This window comes from Podarcis gaigeae, assembly GCF_964106915.1.
Source record: "Podarcis gaigeae genome assembly, chromosome: 8".
NCBI lineage: Eukaryota > Metazoa > Chordata > Lepidosauria > Squamata > Lacertidae > Podarcis > Podarcis gaigeae.
Genome location: NC_139684.1, coordinates 2368799 through 2387149, shown reverse-complemented (window position 1 = coordinate 2387149; position 18351 = coordinate 2368799). Strand labels below are relative to the sequence as shown.

General features: G+C 49.2%; 1 protein-coding gene across 3 annotated transcripts in view; it reads right to left on the bottom strand.

The window, feature by feature from the left end:
* SEMA4C (semaphorin 4C) overlaps positions 1-18351 on the bottom strand; it is a 62236-nt gene that overhangs the window by 25012 nt on the left and 18873 nt on the right. For all 3 annotated transcript variants that reach the window (XR_014567563.1, XM_083753236.1, XM_083753235.1), the window contains exon 2: positions 15691-15895. Coding sequence is in view for 2 of the 3 variants with exons in the window: in XM_083753236.1 (XP_083609362.1) it covers positions 15691-15808 (118 nt within the window). In the remaining variant the exon portion in view is untranslated. The remainder of the gene's footprint in view (positions 1-15690; positions 15896-18351) is intronic.

Genomic DNA, 18351 nt, shown 5'->3' with positions numbered 1-18351 from the left:
GCCATTGTTGGAAGGCAGCCTACTGGGCCAGATGGACCTTTGGCCTGACTGAGCAAGAGGCTGGAACCTGGGAGGTCGTGCAGGATGGGCCCATTGCAGGGGGTTGGACTAGATGACCCTTGGGTCCCTTCCATCTCCAAGATCCTATGATTCTATGACTCTGGCACATGCTCTAGGGCGCACAGCAAGGTGTGCTGGTGAAAGGCTACTGGGCTGTACCACCGTGAAATGAATGCGCCCTAACACCCCCCCAGGGCTCCTCCATGCCTGTGCATTCCAGGGGAAGGCCGACAACAGAGGACAGGCTGTCTCTTGGGGAAGATTTCGTCTGCCATTGCCATCTGCAACGCCCAGATAAGATATTGGGGATCCCCAAGACTCCCCAGAAGGCAGTTTAAAGGCTGCTGGCCTACAAGCGCATTCCACAGTTTCCTCTCTGCTAGGAGGAATAGTCCTGTGAGGCAGTCTCAGGGGCTGTTGCTAAGAACAGCTGCAGGCTTCCCAAAAGAGAGAGGAAGGGGCTACTTGCGACCAGAGGAGTGATTCCAAAGCCCAGTGCGAGCAACAGTTCAGACCTCTGGAGAAAGCAAGCCATCCCTCCTCGGGCAGCCTGCTAGGTGGGCAGGAGGAGAGGAAGGGGGCAGAGGATGGGTGGCTAAATGAGAGGGAGGGAGGGAGGGGCAGAGAGAGAGAGAGAAAGGGAGAGGGAGAATGGGGTGGCACACAGAGGAGGGAAGAGAGAGTTATTGGTGCCAGAATGAGAGAAAGGGGTGGCAGAGAGAGAGAGAGAGAGAGAGAGAGAGAGAGAGAGAGAGAGGGAGGAAAGGGGGTGGCTGCACCAACTGCTGGCATGCAGCCCCCAACAGATTACTCACATGGAAATGCAGCAAGGAAAAAAGCAGCCACCACCCAGTGACCCACATGGCATCAACTCAGCAAAACTGTCCTGCCAACTCGGGCATTTCAAGCACTGAGCAAGGCCTTTGCAACAGAGCTGGCAGGATGGGTCTCATTCAGCCAAGCACCCCAGCCAGGCAATTACGGAGCCCGGCCCTGTAATCAGTGGCTTTGTCGTGAATCAGCAGAATGTGCTGACACGCACCACTGGAGGGAGAGGGATTAGAGCGGCGTGCCTCCATTTGGAGCCAGGCTGGGTGCCCAGCTCCGCCTTCCGGGTGCCCAGCAGCAAAAGGGGGAGTGGAAGAAGAGGAGGGAGGCAGGCAGGCAGGCAGGCAGGCAGGCGGCTGTGTGTCATCTGTGCACGAGATGGGTGGGAGGTCCGTGGCCCCTCCTTGTACACTTTCACCCCACCTACTCCCATTATAAATGGCTCTAACCTCTCCCTCTGTGTTTGGGGAGACTCCCATCCTCTAAACCAGAGCAAGGAGGGCGCCTGGGGCTGCCACGCCTGTGTTGTCCCTGCCCTGAAAGAACCCTGTGCAGCCCAAAGTCTGGACTGGTTCGTCACCCCAAAGAGCCACTGCCAGTCAGTGAAGAGACAATACGAACTGTCTGACTCGCCCAGGCCCTGTCTGCACCATACAGTTAAAGCACTATGATATCACTTTAAAGAGTCCTGGCCTCCCTCAAAGAATCCTGGGAACTGTAGTTTGTTAAGGGTACTGAGACTTCTATTCCCCTCACAGGTTGCAATTCCAGGGGGTTCCGTGGGAAGAGGGATTGACTGTTAAACCTGCTCTGTAGCCCTGTGAGGGGAACAGGAGGCCTCCTAAATCATGCTCAGTGCAGTCTCTCCCCCCTTGGCTGGTGGACCACGTGGCTGCTGTCCCAATGCCAAACAATGGAAAAGCAGTGGAAAGGAATGCGTGACTCAAGGAATATGGGGAGACTCGGGCGAGAGCCGGCTGTGAGGTTCACGTGGACTAGAAACTTGTTCCTTAATGTAAACGAAACCTGGGATTCTCCAAAACAGACCAGATTCTTTGGAGAGAAGAGAAATGCAGCAGTTCACAGCATGGCTGCAGTCACAGAGTAAGTCATTCACCGTATAAAACAAAAACCTCACAAGCTACCTCTTACGTTTGGACCTAAAATAGACTGGGTTGCCACAAGGGGATAACGACTATTGCCAGGCGCTGGCCCAAGCCTCCCCCCGCATCCCTATGGCAAAGGATGACATAAGGGAAGGCAGCAATGCTAGCAGGAAGAAGAGGTCCCCAAGGACTCTGCCTGAGCTGCAAACAGAGCATGAGATCATTATCAGGTGTTTGCAGCAACCGCTGGCAATTGTCTCAGGAGAGCCCAGCAGGTGAGACCACGCACTCTCCAGGTGCCCACAGCTCCCTCTATTAGAGCCAATCCTAGGGCAAACCTCCAGCCCAAAGGTGCCAAAGAAAGAGAGGCAGAGATGCTGGCGTGTTGCCCGTCAAGCTGGCAAATCTCAGGAAAACCGTGTTCTGCAGGTTCATCTAGAAGAGGAGGGTGCTCTCCACTTATTGCATCTAATAAAAAGCAAGATTTATTTGACAGGAGGCGAACGCTGTCTGGCAGAACTGATCAGATTGTTCCAAACCTCCACACTACTCATGCCAGTTAAGCTCTCTGCCCCAACTTGTGAGGCCGTGACGGCAGGCAGGGCACAGGCGCCCGGGCAGCACTCAGGTCTTGATTGAGGGCTCCCCACTGGGGCATCTGGTTGGCCACAGTGGGTGGGAAAAGGGCTAGAAGGACCTTTGGTCTGATCTGGCATCCAGGCTCTTATGTTCTCAACAGCACTGGGAGGTGTAGAAAAGGCCCGAGCCCCTTCCACCGACTCCCAGAGCCTTCCTCTCTTAGAAACCATGAGATCTAGAAGCTTGGTTGCAACTTTGGGGAATGAAGTATTCTGGATTGAAGCCAGGTTCTTTTATTCATGACAAGGCTGTGGCCTCATAAAAAGGAAAGGAAAAGGAAGTGTGGTGGGGGCACAAACACTCTGAGAACAGAGGAGCCCTGGAGGAGCCCATACACCATGGCACCTTCAGTCTCCTCACCTAGTGACTGTCCCGGACCCCCCTGCCCCAAGCCTTCTCAATTTACAACATTTAGAGGTTTCTTTTTGTTTTTGCTTGTTTGGTGGTGCTGCAGCCTCTGTCTTTGGGGGGAGTTGATGCTTGCTTTATTTCTCTGTGTTTTACGTGTGTGTTTTTTTTGGGGGGGGGTCATGGGACGGTGCAGACATCAGGTATTTTGCTTGGAAGGTGTTGTGAGTATCACTTCCAGTCGGCTGGGGAACCCTGAAGCAGCCTATGGCATGGAGCCTCATCTCTAAGACTCTACAGTGGGATTCTTTAAAAACATAATAAGAAACATTTAGTGCTTTCGATTGTTCATTAAAATGCAAATAAAACCAGTATTTGTATACTCATACTGTCATACTTGGGACGCAGGTGGCGCTGTGGGTTAAACCACAGAGCCTAGGGCTTGCCGTTTGGAAGGTTTGTGGTTCAAATCCCTGCAACGGGGTGAGCTCCCGTTGCTCGGTCCCTGCTCCTGCCAACCTAGCAGTTTGAAAGCACGTCAAGTGCAAGTAGATAAATAGGTACCGCTCTGGCGGGAAGGTAAACGGCATTTCCGTGTGCTGCTCTGATTCGCCAGAAGCGGTTTAGTCATGCTGGCCACATGACCCGGAAGCTGTATGCCGGCTCCCTCAGCCAATAAAACGAGATGAGCGCCGCAACCCCATAGTCAGTCACGACCTAATGGTCAGGGGTCCCTTTACCTTTACCTTTACTGTCATACTACAGATGGGAGGGGAAAGACTGAAGATTTAAGATGTGAATTTACTTAAGGCCTTGAATTCATGGGTTATGGTGAACCAGCGACTTTCCCATTTGAACTCTCAGCTAGTCAGATCAGCTCTACAAGCAGAGAGCAAAAAGTGTTTAAGTGTATAGATATCACAAATCCGTCTGACAAGAGGAGAGGGGGAAATTATTTCCAGCCTTCAGTTGTAGAGCTCCATTAGCCACTTCAGCATGCAATTAAGACCTGCTTCAAGCCTGGTTCACACATGCACATTCACCACTTGATGACCTGCATGTGTGAATGGGACGGTGCAGACATCACATTAAGAAGTTTCATATCCTTGTCACAGAAGCAGTTGCCACACTCAAGACACAGCATGTAAGAAGCAAATCGAGTGAATAAAATAGAATTATATGCCCTTGTATCTGAAACAGGAGTCATTTTCCACCACTCAGGCAGGGGAGAAACCAAAGCCAAGTAGCTTCCATCTTTCGTCTCACAAACAGAGCACCAAAGCCTTGAGAGAAAATAAGGTCCAGTGGCACAGTCCTAATTCAACAGACAAGGCAATGCTTCAAACAAGAAGGCTCCGCTTCCTCTCCCCAGGACCATGACAGCTTTAATCCTTTGAGAGCCTGATCCTACGACTATTTATTTGGAAGTAGAGTAACACTATATTTCACTGGGGAGCTCTTACTCACAAGCAAATGAGAGTTAGTCCTGATTTAAATAATTTATTTTTATTCTATGAACTTCTAGCTCACTCTTCATTAAATTTAATCCCTGTGGAGCAGAGTATAATATAACAAACCTAATGCATAAAATATAATAACACCCCCCTCCCCACACTAATATACGGTCATACCTTGGAAGTTGAACAGAATCCGTTCCGGAAGTCCGTTCGACTTCCAAAGCGTTCAAAAATCAAAGCACGGCTTCTAATTGGCTGCAGGAAGCTTCTGCAGCAAATTGGAAGCCGCAGAAGCCCCCCAAAGAACGTTCGAAAACCAGAATAGTCACTTCCGGGTTTTGGTCGTTTGGGAGCCAAAACATCTGAGAAGTAAAGGTAGGACTGTAATCTTCAGACAACAACAAATCCAGAAGTCCAAGAAGGGCAGGCCCATTTCCAATAAGAAGAACCTAGGAAGAGCCCTGCAGAATCCGGTCCAAGGCCCATCTGGCCCATCACAATGGCTCTCACATAGCCAGCCAGGTGCCTCTTGGTGAGAGGTGGGCAGCAAGGATGCCCAAACACTCTGCACCCCTTTGAGGAAGCCTGGGCTCCAGAGCGCAAGGATGAGCAAGAGCTTTTTGGAAGGAGCAGAGGAAAAACTCCAGGCCAGACTGGATCAGCTACGAGGACAGATTCCTACTTCAGCACAGAAAGTGGGGAGGCAGCAGCAGCCCCCCCTACCTTTGCTACTCACATGCCTTCTTTCTTTTCAAAGGAAACTACCATGGGTCATAGCCAATTGTGGTTTTGCACTCACAGGAAGAAGCACCCAGTTTCCACTCCTTCCCCATCCCATTGTTTACTGTTGCAGAGGGTTCACTCAGGCTCCAGGAGCAGCTCTTCGGAGGGTTGGGTGACTGCAGTAGTGAGGGGGGGGGGGGGGTTTGAGACTGCAAAAAAATGGGGATTCAGCCTTCCAGAACTGCTTTCCACTTAAGCGCAGTGGCCACTCACTATAATTACTATACATTTTTATGTAATGCAACAATAAAAGAAGAGATACCGGTATTTGTTATTTATGTTCTCCAAGGAACTTGAGGTGTCCCCCATAGCTCTTCCCCTCCTCAGTTAATCCCCACAACTGCCCTGTTAGGTAGGATAGGTTGAGGGGCAGAGAGACGGGCCGAAGGCCAACCAGTGATCTATAGGAATGAGTGGAGATTCGAACCCTGGTCTCCCAAGTCCTCGCCTGACACTCTAACCTCTACACCACCTTGGCTCTCATTGGGAATCGCAATTCACCTCTCACCTCCCCTTTTTACATATTATTTCACACACAGGCTTAATCAAAATATTAAATTGTTAAGATCTAACCTGGTAGGGTAGGAATATTCAGGTGAGTGTTGCCGAATGATAGGGCAGAGTCCCCAAGGAGGAGAAAAAGTGCAAGCAAGGGGAAATAAAACAGGTCTATGCAAAAACTAGCACGGATGAGGTCAAGCTGAGCTAGAAGCTCTCTTTCCAAAGCGCTAGGTTAGGGGTGGCCAAACTTTTTTCAGAGAGGGCTGGATTTGATGAGTGAGGGCCAACCAAAGTTGTTGAGTTCTTTTTTTTATGATTATAGGGCTTTTTTTGGGGGGGGGGGATTTTGCTGCAGGAAATAAACTGCCACAGGGGCCGGATTAAACTGACCAGAGGGCCAAATTAGGCCCCCAAAATGGACTTTGTACATGCCTGCGCTAGGTGGTTATTTTTGTTGAGGAAAGGATTATTATTATTATTATTATTATTATTATTATTATTATTATTACTATTTAAAAAGCACCTTCCACTTCTGAAATGAAATACTGTAGACCTGGTCTACCCATCCAGAAGAAAAATGAGTTGGTTGAATCCTGAGGGGCTGGAGGGAGTCATCTTGCAGATATGCAATTAAGTCTGCAAGTGTTCCCTGATCCTGGGGCCCAAACCTGCCATAAAGCTCCCACCCCCAGGCTTCCATATTTAGTTCAGATCTGTTGCATCAACCTAGCCATTATCAAAACATCCCGTTGTTTATTAATCCAATCTGTCTCAATGGTCAGAAGAGACTTCTGATGTTGCACAATAAGCATCTTTGCAGCAGGCAACATAGCTTGGATTTTTTTTTTTATGAAAGTGAGCAGCAGCAACACCATCAACATTGCTTAATGTTTTAACAAAAAGGCTGTGGTTTCTACCATTTCCTGATGGACTGGAGCGCAAAACTGCAGTGAAATAAGACAAGACCACCCTGTGTGTTTATAAGTGCAGCTTCTCAGGCTTGACCTTCCCAGGTGTTAAACATCAAGATGCCACAGCTTTTCTTTAAGGCTAAGATCCCAGCAATGGTCTTGTCCATATGGCCATTAATGTTTCATATCCACAACTGGGATGGGCAGGCTTGATGATGTGCAGGATCTGGAGTCTGGTGCAAAAGACATGCACTTAGAATTAAATAATTCTGAGCCCAGGGACATGATTTTGAGCATCAGAACTGGGTCCTTCCACACACAAAATCCACCCCTGGTCACTGCCCCCCCAACACCCAGCTCTCACCATTTAAACAGTATAATTTGGGGGAGGGGCCACTTTGTTGCTGCTTATACCATTAGAAATCTTGCCAACCTACCACAAGCCACCCAGAGATCTGGATCCAGATCTATCTTCTGTATGTTCTTCATATAGAATATATTGCTCTAAAAGTGAGTTCTGTTTTTTTAAACCCATATATCTTGATTCCTGGATCAAATCAAGCAAGCTACTGTATGCAACCAAAGGACTGCTCTTAAAAGGCTCTTCTGTCGTGTTTTACTAACCTTCCCAAATGGGTCTTCCTTTCCTAATTTTACTGTGATATGGGCAGTACCTGGGACAGGCTGCAGTTAAGAACTTCAGAAGAGGCTGTGCCAGTCGGGTCAGCATCCTGGTCTCGCTGTGGCCAAGCAGGCACCTCCCTGGGGAGCCACAGGCAGGACTTGAGTGTCACAGCCCTCTGGCATTTTGAGGTACACTGCCTCTCATAGGGCACAGTCATCGTGGCTGGTAGCTACTGGCAGCCTTTTCCTCCATTAATGGGTCTAATCCTCTCTTAAAGCCATCCGAGGAGGTGGCCAGCGCTACTTCTTCTGAGAGCAAATTCCATAGTTTAACTATGTGCTATGTCAAGAAGTATTTTTCTTATGTCGGACCTGAATCTGCTAATGTTCAGCAGCATACAGTTTGGGGGGGAAGATAAAGGAGCTCTGTATATACTACTCAGTGACACAGATATTATTGCATAACCGTTTCTCTGAAGAAGAGCAACGGGCAGGGGCATGAATAGAGGAGGAAGGGCTTATGCCCTTGCCCAGGTCTGGCCCACAGTGACCTCTGGAGCCCGTGGCATATTATAGCGAAAGAAAGGAGAGAGGAAACAGAACTACCCCATGGTGTGCCTGCGCTCAGTTCTCAATAACACACCTACCAGCTCTCAGTTAATCCTGGTCCAACTCAACAAGGCATATGAAGCTTTATAGTCATTAGCTGGGGGAGGAAATATTTTAGAGGCACCAACGAAACCGTCCAGAATGGAAAAGGACCCCCCCAAAAAAAAACTCTGCTGGGAAAGGAACATACAGATGGCCTGAGGCTAGACCCTTAGCATCCTCAGCGCTGTCAGAAAAGTTCCTCTCCAAGCACACAGTCAACTGCTCAGGCGGATGAACCGTCACAGCCCAGTCCTGCTTCTGCTATTTATTATCTCAATACCTTCCAGAACTGGCCAGCACTACAGCCCCATCACTTCAGAGGAGAGTCATCAAGCGATTTAGTCCCCTCCTCCACCACTGTTCCCCTGCCACGTCCTTCTCCGTACGCTGTCAGTTCTGGATGACGAGTCCGCAGCAGATCAAGAGCCCACCATCGGCCCACGAGTGCATCACCTCACACAAGGCCCTATTAATTTCCTCCCAGCTTCCGTTGCTCCAGCCTATGAGGTCACTCAGTATCACCCTTTGGTCATCTTCCAATCCTCATCTCTGCCAGCGCCTCTTAACTTGGGGTCATCAGTGAATTTTAGAACACCACACATCCCCCCCCCCCCGTAAGGAAAAGAAGTGGGGGAAACAAAACGGTCTAAAAGCTGATCTGGGAAGCACAAGCTCCTTTACTGTTTGCTGTTTGAGCAGAAAATCATCTTTGGAAAAGATGGTAGGAGGAAGGCAAGTGGTGAGCTGCCCTTTTGCATTCTTCTCCCTGCGCTTTCGGGTCTTCTTGCCCCAAAGGAGTTTCTTTAATAGGTTAGTATTATGGTTCTTGTTCATTATTTATTACTATTATTGATGATGATGATGCCTCAACATCTATACTGACAATGCTTTACAGAGTAAGATAAGCCAAAACAAAAGAGAGGCTCCTGAGCAAGATATTGCAGTCTAAATTTCTGAGCCCGGCCTTGGCTGGGGAGGGCGGGGTATAAATAAAAAAAATATTATTATTATTATTATTATTATTATTATTATTATTATTATTATTATTATTAAATTTCGCCAAGTGGGGCAGAGCAACGGAAAGAGAGCAGCCAGGGGGACAAGGGATGGATGTGAGCCAATGCAATTGTGCACGTTGGGTTTCATTTCATCTGGAGGCAAGGACATCAAAGGAGTTAAAATAGGCACTCTGATAATGCCTCTTGCTTGCCTGAATGGCGGGATGTGTCTGTGGGTACAAACCTCCGGCTTCAGCCGGGCTGACACAAAAACCCCAGTACACAAAGCCAGAGTCTCATTCATCCCCTTTTGCCTCCGACTCTCTCTGCTGCTGGCAAGTGGTCTTTGGAAGGTTGCCCACAAAGGAATGTGGACTCAAAAAAGTACCTTCACCCCAAGTTAAACCCCCCAAAAGTGAAGCTTGAAGAGCATAAAGTTTGGTTTGCAAAGAAGGCATGGCACCGAATATCATCTTAAATGGGGTGTATCCTGAGCTGCTTCTTCCAGCCTTGGTGCAACACTGATTGACGGGGCTCACAGGGCACTTTCTGACAGCCGTTCCCAGCTTCCATCTGCCAGCCAAACAGACTCTGCCGATCCATCAAGTAGGATCAGTGCAGGTCACACAATCTGAATGAATGACAGCACTGGGAGGGGGGAACGAAACCCCCCCCCCACAAAAAACCCACAGAGCCAGGCATGATGGCCTGAAGGCCCATGAGGCTACAACCTTGATGAAGCTACAGGAGTCGGTACTAGGAGTACAGGGTGTCTGGAAACTGTATGGACTCAAGTAGAACCCTTGAATTCTACTGGAGGCGAGGCAGAATTCAATTCATTTATTTAGTTAGGTCAGTGGCCTTCAACCCGTGCACCGTGGCCCCCTGAGGTGTCTTGAATGGTGGTCAGGGGTGCCAGAGCAACACTGGCCTCTGTCCCTCTTTCTTTCCTTCCCTCCCTCCTCTGATGCCCTTTTGAATCTCTGCCTCCCAAAGCCTTGCACAGCTGTTTGTTGCAGCAGCCCTGGCTACAAGCTCCCCAGGCGAAAGGTGCTTCTAGGGCAGTGTGAGGAGGCACCTCTCTTTGGGGCGGGGGGGGGCAGTTCAGAGACCTGGGGCAGCAGCTGCGGCTGCCCAGAGGACTCCCAAGGAGGGGTGAGAGAGAGGAGGCTGAGGGAACCCTCCACAATGGAGGGTGTTTGAAATGGGGCGAGGGGCTGCCAGCTCTGCAACTGGGCTCCTGAGCCCCACTGGGTGCTGCAGAAAGAACGTAGTTGGTCAAGGGAGCTGTGAACCTAAAAAGGTTGAAAACCTCTGCCTTGGGTAGTTGACACACCACCCTTTGTGCAAGCCACAGGGACACAACTCTGCAGCAGAGCGTCTGCTTTCACTCCCCAATGTCTTCAGGTCGGGCTGGGAGAGCCTCCCGTCTGAGACTCTGGAGGGCTGTTGCCAGTCAGTGTAGGCAATACTGAGCTAGAGGGACCAACGGTCTGACACAGGCAGCTTCCTGTGTTTCCTACACAAGTTGTCCCTCTGCACCCCGGCAAGGGAAACAGCCACACATGGGTCCCCAGCCACAGGGATGGGTCCTTCAGATGCCATCCACAGCCATGTGGGATCATGCCACACACAAGAGGGTCCCACAGCACTGCAGTTGTGCACAAAGGGGCCTAAGCCATGAGTGTTTCCGTCTGACCCTCTCTGGAGTGGCACCAGTCGCAAAAGTCTGGGTTCTTCTTAACAATGAGCATCCAACTGGATTTCCAATTCAAGCCGCTTCTGCCTCTTGCTGGCCTAACTCCTCCCTATTTTGCATTTAATTAACAGTGTTTGCTTGCCCCAACTCCCCAGCTTAATTAACAGCTCGCTTGTGAGCCTCAGTCAAACCCACATGCAAAGTTCCACCAGATCACAGCACTCCTTGTGGTTTTTAAGGTTTCCTCCTTGTCAACAGTTGGATCAAGGGACGGGCTTCTTGGAGAAGTCTCCATTCTGAGCCAGGGACAAAGAAGTGGCTTTGGACTCCCAGCGCAGCCTGACCTGGCCCTGTGCTTGCAGCAACCTGGTTATCTCCAGGTGCTGTGGACTAAAAACCCCAGCAGCCTGTGTGTCATATATGGCTGTGCTAGCTGGGGCCAATGAGAGTTGTAGTTTAATAGATCTAGTTCAATGCTGGTCATTGACCCTAATAATAAAGATTTGATTGCATTTACAAGCACCTGGAGAGTTGCTAAGGCTGCCTTGGAAGATTTGGTGCTAACAGAAGTCACCAACAGCAAGGAACTTTGCAGAATAGTTGTGAGCCCCACTAGAGAACCAGCAGCCAAAGAGCCTCTCTGGGACGCCCTAAAGCGACTTAACATGTTATAGTGCAAGAGATGCAATGGAGGCCCTGCCTGTGTGGCTGAATACGAAGGAACTTCCAAATGGCCAGGAATCAGAGAGCCTCCTCGCTTCCTTCCAAAGAAAGGATGGGGTGTAACTCAGAGCACCTGCATCACATGCAGAAGGTTCAAGGTTCAATCCTCAGACTCTCCTGGGAGGGCTCTGGTCTGGAACCCTGGGGAGCTGCTGCCAGTCTGTGCAAGCAATACTGTGCTGGGTCGACCACTCATTTGAAGTTGCATAAGGCATGTTCCTGATGGCTGGGGAAGGGCTGCACAGCCCTGGAGTCCAATCTCACGAGTCAGGGAAAGCCTGAGCAAAAAGAGGCATCTTCACAAGATGCCTGGAGCCGCTAACAGATGATGCTTCACGTTTGTCACTAAGAAGGCCCAGGTGTACTTTGGGCTGGCTGGTGTACCCACATGGCAGCTGGAAGATGCAACACATGCACCCCTTCAGAAGATGCTAGAAATACATAAATAGAGATGCACCAGCAGGTACATACACATAAACAGGCAGTGGGTTGAACACAGACATCTGACAGGGGGAACCAATGCACATCAGCTACAATGCAACCCAACAACTGTATTACATTTCATTTATTTGCTCATTACATTTATACAGTACCACTGCATCTTACACGCATTTAACTTGCACAATTTCAACTATACGTGGTTGAAGGCCACTGGCTGAAATCCCACAAGCTAAATGCAAGCAAGGCAGAGAGCTTCGAAGCTCTTTTTGCACCAGCTTTTCCTTGGGAAGAAAGGTCTGGGATGCTCTCACCAGCTCTCATGGGAATTCAGACAGCCCCACAAGATCTCATGAGAGCATCTCAGGGCCTCTGGGGCCAGCACTCTCCAAGCAAGGCAGGGGGCTTAAAAGTTCTTCTATGCTGGGAAAACTCTCTGCCTTGCTTGTGTGGGAGTGGAGGGAAGCTGTGGGCTGCTCACATGGAAGCAGCTCCAAGGGTTTGGGCACATGCAGAATCCTTGGAAGCAAACCCCCACTTGAGATGCAATTGTACTGCATCCCGCAGGGCAAGGTTCCAGATCATGCAGGAGCCTCAAGCCTTCAGGAGTGGGACCTGCCAACATATAAGCACAGCCTTCTGAAACAGACTACAACGCACACCTTGCAAAATGCAGCAGTTGCTTCCGTGTTCCTCTTGCTCTGGGGCAGAGTCCCCCGTCCCCCCACCGGGCAGCACACTGTGCATGCACAACACCCAACAAGCACAGCCCCCCCCAATCCCTTTGGCGTATGGGCAGGCCCTGTGACGATTAGAGCACAATAAAAGCAAGCATTGGCTTGGCAGGCATTTGCCTTCTCCTGGTTCTGGCAAATAGCCCAAAGGACAGAATTCTGGTCAGGCCTGTACAATTCTGGCTGGGTGGAAACGCTAGGCATCTCCTCCTCCCCACATGTGCTGCAAGGGAGGGGCAGGAGCAGCTCTATCTAATGAAAGGCTGGGTAACCACACCAACCAGCCAGGTGACTCTGCCAGGTCACCCTGCTCCACAGTCCTTGCTTTCATCCACCCCATACGGTTCTCATTCAAGGCCCAAACTGCATTCAAGAAAGACAAAACAAAAACAAAAAAACCCTTGACTCTTTTGCACTGTAGCTTTAGCATCTGCTCCAGCCACTTTTTCAAACGTATTCCCACCTCAGCCATCAGGACTAGAAGCTTAGAGGTGAAAGATTCCTGTTGGCAGGGCGGTGCATAAAGTTCCAGTTTTCAAAACAGTAAAAACTAGATTAAGTGTTGCTTTTGTAAAGCCACTGACACCTCCTCCTGCGTATATTACAACGCTTTATCTCATTTGTTTTCCCCTTTAACCCTCTTTGGTAGTAACTCTAATTGTTTTAGTAGTTTGTACTAATAGTTTTGTGGGACGCAGGTGGCGCTGTGGGTTAAAGCCTCAGCGCCTAGGACTTGCCGATTGAAAGGTCGGCGGTTCGAATCCCTGCGGCGGGGTGCGCTCCCGCTGCTCGGTCCCAGCGCCTGCCAACCTAGCAGTTCGAAAGCACCTCCGGGTGCAAGTAGATAAATAGGGACCGCTTACCAGCGGGAAGGTAAACGGCGTTTCCGTGTGCGGCTCTGGCTCGCCAGATGCAGCTTTGTCACGCTGGCCACGTGACCCGGAAGTGTCTCCGGACAGCGCTGGCCCCTGGCCTCTTAAGTGAGATGGGCGCACAACCCCAGAGTCTGTCAAGACTGGCCCGTACGGGCAGGGGTACCTTTACCTTACTAATAGTTTTCCGTGTTTTTAATTGTCGTAGAGATTTTTTAATATATTAAATGGTATAGAAATGGTCCTTAACAAGTAAACTAAGGCAGAGCCATGACTCAAATTCAGTCCCAGGTCTGATTCCACCATCTGGGCTGCAGCTTCACGAAGCAACCCCTTACCCAGCCACAGTCTGAAGTTAGAAGGAAATACCACGGGGGTCAAAAGGCTTAGAGGCAAAAGTCCCTTAACCAACAGCCCTTGAGAACTTCTGCCGAGTCCCTGCCTGCCTGCCTGCCTTGGAGCCCAGATCACCCAAGACCCAAGGCGCTGCCCTGCCCTTCTTTGGCTTCACCCTAAAAAGAGGTGGGAGGAGGAGGGGGCTGGGGGGCAGCTGCCAGGGACAGAGATGTCTTGGTGCCCCATTCAGGGAACGCCCTCTCCAGAGCAGCTCACCTGGGGATCAAATGTGGTATTTTTAGGCACAGAGTGAAGACCTTTTCTCCCTCCAAGGCCCCTTTCCACAGCACCACCCACATTTGCCTGGAGCTTTTCTATAACTCTTTACGTCTTAATCTGTGGGCTGCTCTCATATTTACACTGGCTTTTCAAAGTCGTCTTCTCTGTTCCTAATTCTTAGTTACAGGGGTAGCACAGAAATGATGGTTTGTTTCCAAAAGAAGTGCAGAGTTAAGCATCCTGCCACCACAAGGATTTCCACTTGCACAACAGAAACACACACACACCCTGCTCCCCCGTGTGCCCCCTAAACCCGTTCTGGGGTCCCCCCAACCCTCCAGAGCAGACCTGGGGAGGGTGCAGGGGGTGGGTGGGGAAATCTTTGCACTGGTGGGATGTGTTAGTTGCATGGCGTCCTAAATAAATAAAAATCAGGTCTCCGTGAAGCCTGGCTGTGCTTTACACCCGCTTTCTGTCTCTGGGTTCCTTTGCTCTGCCTGTTTGCCTTTGAAGTCCTGGCTAGCCCTCAGCCCATCCAAGGCAGTTTGCTGAAGGAAAAGCTCGGAGGAGAAAAGAAGAGAAGAATCCAAGCAGACCAGACACCTGGGTGATGCCAGAGGCACCGGTCTCCATCTCCTCTGAAACTAGGCTCAGGGCAAGGAAGAGGCAAGGCATTTGGCTCAAAGAGTGGGTGGGGGAAGGGAGGGAACATGTCATTAACACTGCCAGCCCACCCTTTTAATGGAGAAAGAGGTGCATTTCCAGTTCACAAAGGGTTTCAGACATGAAAAAGTCTTATCTGGAGTCTTCCAAAGAGTGGGTAAGACTTTAGGCCAGAGTAATAGATCTGTAAAGTTAAAATGTGCTTTAGAGAAAACTACTGGACACTTTTGCATTGTAGCTTTAGCATCTGTTACAGTCACTTGTTCAGTCTGGTCACCATTACAACATCGTTTTAAAATATTACTGTTTATAATAATTATAATAATAATTTATTATTTATACCCTGTCCACCTGACTGAGTTTCTCAACCCACTCTGGGCGGCTCCAACAGAATATTATTATTATTATTATTATTATTATTATTATTATTATTATTATTATTAATAATAATAATGCAATAAAACATCAAACATTTAAAACTTCCCTAAACCTTCAGATGTCCACTAAAAGTCAGATACAGTGGTACCTCGGGTTACAGACGCTTCAGGTTACAGACTCCACTAACCCAGAAAGAGTACTTCGGGTTAAGAACTTTGCTTCAGGATGAGAACAGAAATCGCACAGCGGCGGCAGCGGGAGGCACCATTAGCTAAAGTGGTACCTCAGGTTAAGAAAAGTTTCAGGTTAAGAACGGAACTTCAGAACAAATTAAGTTCTTAACCCGAGATACTACTGTAGTTGTTTATTTCCTTGACATCTGATGGGAGGGCACTCCACAGGGTGGGCGCCACTACCAAGAAGGCCCTCTGCTTTTCGGGGGCAGCGGCTGCTTTTTAAAAATAAACACTATGCATTCGTGATTTCTATAAAGCCACCAATATGCATTTAAAATAGAACAGAAAGGAAGAGGAAAGCCTGTAACCTCACTGCCCACTTTAGGGAGATGTTATCTAGGTGTCTGTTGTGGATATGCAAGCACACAGTGGACATCTACCGAGCTTCCATTTTCACCCTGGCCAAAAAAGGCGCACTTGACTCACCTTTGTAGGGGACTGTTTTCCGGGGCACCAGGTTCCACCAGTTGCTAACCGAGGAGGCGCCCACACTCAGAACTACAGAGGCCAGGAAACACATGCCCAGGGCTGGACTGGTGGCCATGCTGACCAGGACGCAAGGCTCCCGCTTCTCCCACTGCCTTCCGAGGAGGCTCCTGCTGCGATGCCTTCCTCTCGCTCCGTCAGGGCCCTGACAACAATGGAAGGAAGGAGGTTAGCCTGGCTAAGGTTACAGCGGCCTCAATTATGAATGAACAGTGTCAGAATCGGATGGTGGGAAAGGAAGGGGGAGGGAAAGAGGATGCAGAGGGGAACAAAGGGGGCATTGAGAGAGTTTCCACTCAGGTACTGCGATGATCGGCTCCTGCTTGAAGGGAAGGAGCACGTGGCAGCCAGGATGAGTCAGGTTTTGAGTAACCGGGCCTGGAAATGGGAGGAAACCCCCCCCCCCAGCACTTATACATCACCACCCCCTTCATACACTTGTCCAATTCTGAAATTCCACTTCCTGTGTGTCTATATCAATAAAAAGGGTTTCCTGGACATCACAGGACACTGACCTGAAAGAGAGTCATTGCGAAATATACCCCAGAGCATTAAAAACAGTAACCACTAATGTGCCCATTAAGGTTGTGAGGCTGATAATGGTTTCTGATCTGAGGTGTACCAAGACTCTCAGCCTTGGGAGCAGAGTTCAAGCTGGGGAATTCGGACAGAGGAACAGCAGGTTATGAATGCATTTCCTAGGCTGGAGGCAGATGAGAAGACCTTCTTTTTAAAGGCGGCAGGGGAGGGGGGAGATTTGACCTGTGAAGGCTCCTTCAAGCCACCACTTCCAGCTGCTGAATGTCAATGTGCAAGCAATGCATGCTCTTCTGTGTTTCTTGGCGCAGTTTGGGCAGCTGCTTCTTTTGAAGAGTTGGTGAGGCTTTGCTTCTTAGGGTGATTGGTTTTGGACCACAACTCCTATTATCCCATGCGGAGGCTATCAGGCTGGGAGAGGCTGGTTGTCAAACACCTGCTTTTTACACACACACACACACACACAAGCCACGTCCTCTTCTCAAATTGTCTTTAGAAGCAGGCCAGCCCCCACCACAAAACTATTAAGCAGAGTCAAGAGTGAGGTGAATATACACACACCACAAGCCATGATCTTTTACCAAGTGCCCAGAGTGTTTCTGGAGAATTTGGGGAAACTGAACTACTGTAGTGGCGGAGTGTGAATTAGCTCCTCTTCAGTTCATTTACCCATAATTAATTCCCCAAGATGTCTTGCTACAAATCAATTCCATTCCCCCCGTGCATTACCCCAAAATCATCTCTGCATACAAGTTATATTAAACCATTTCATACACCCCACAATTCATATCCCACTCAATAACCCACTCCCATCACCCTATCCCTAAATTCTCCAGAAGCAGCCTGGGCACTCGGGGAAATAAATGCTGTGGCCCGTGTGGTGGTTAGAGTGCTGGACCAGGGCCTGGGGAGCTGGGTTCAAATACCACTCAGCCACGCCACTTGCTGGGGGCGACCCTGAGCCAACCATCTCTCAGCACAACCTCCCTCCCAGGGTTGTGAAGATATAATAAAGAGAAGGAGTATGAAAGGTGAAATATAAACGTATACTCAAACATATATTCAACAGTTTTGATTGTTGTCCTAAGACATAAAAATATTTGTAATGTTTCTCAAGAAAGAAAACCTAACTGCTATAATAATTTGCTGGTTTAATTTCACCAACCAACCAACCACAATGCTTGTTAAGGGTTCCCTCGGGTCAAATGGCTGGTGGGCTTGTTGTGCTGTGTGCAGGCCCAGCTTGGCCGGACTATTTGTTGTGCTCACAGCCTCCTTGCTACATTTTGCTCTTGGGTTTGCTAACCACAGCTGGAATGGGGTGGGCACCTCAGAGAAAAACTATCCAATAGAACAAGTTCCTCATTGCTTTCTTTCCAACTTGTTCGCCATGGAATATTAACCTTGGGAAGAAAAAGAGTAGCAAGGCATTTTCCCTATATTTAAACTGGTCTTCTCTACAGTAGGATTAGGCAGAACAAGGTAGATACATAGAATCATAGAGTTGGCCGAATCAACCAAATCCTTTTTGATCTGCCATGTGCTCAAACCCAGGGAAATCTTTTTCTGGCTTCAAACACAGAAACTAGATTCTGGGGGGAAACAACCAAAAAAATCCTGACACAATTTTTGAAGGAGCAACCCCAGAATACCTGGCTCAATTTGCACAGATAGCACCTCTTCAAGAAAATGTCACTTTCAAACTCCTGTTCTGCAGAAACAGGCATTCACTTCTCCCAAGGAGAGCATGGCACAACTTCCTGCCGCACACCTGTGGGTGAATCACATCCAAGCGCAACAGAGCAACAGCTGCTGCTTAATTTGTATTGATCAAGGATTCCTTTCAGAATCTGGCTAGATAGATCAACAGCCTGACTCAGTTAAAGGCAGCTTCCTATGTCCTAAGTTGTTCTGAGTCTTTCCCATTTCTCCACCTGAAGCCCATGAGCATGTGCAGAATGCGCTTAAACCCCATCACTTCTGAATCTAACTGACATTCAGGGGCAGGGCTAGCCCACACGCTTGAGCCAATACATTTGTCTACATCTGGAATACAGCCTCTGA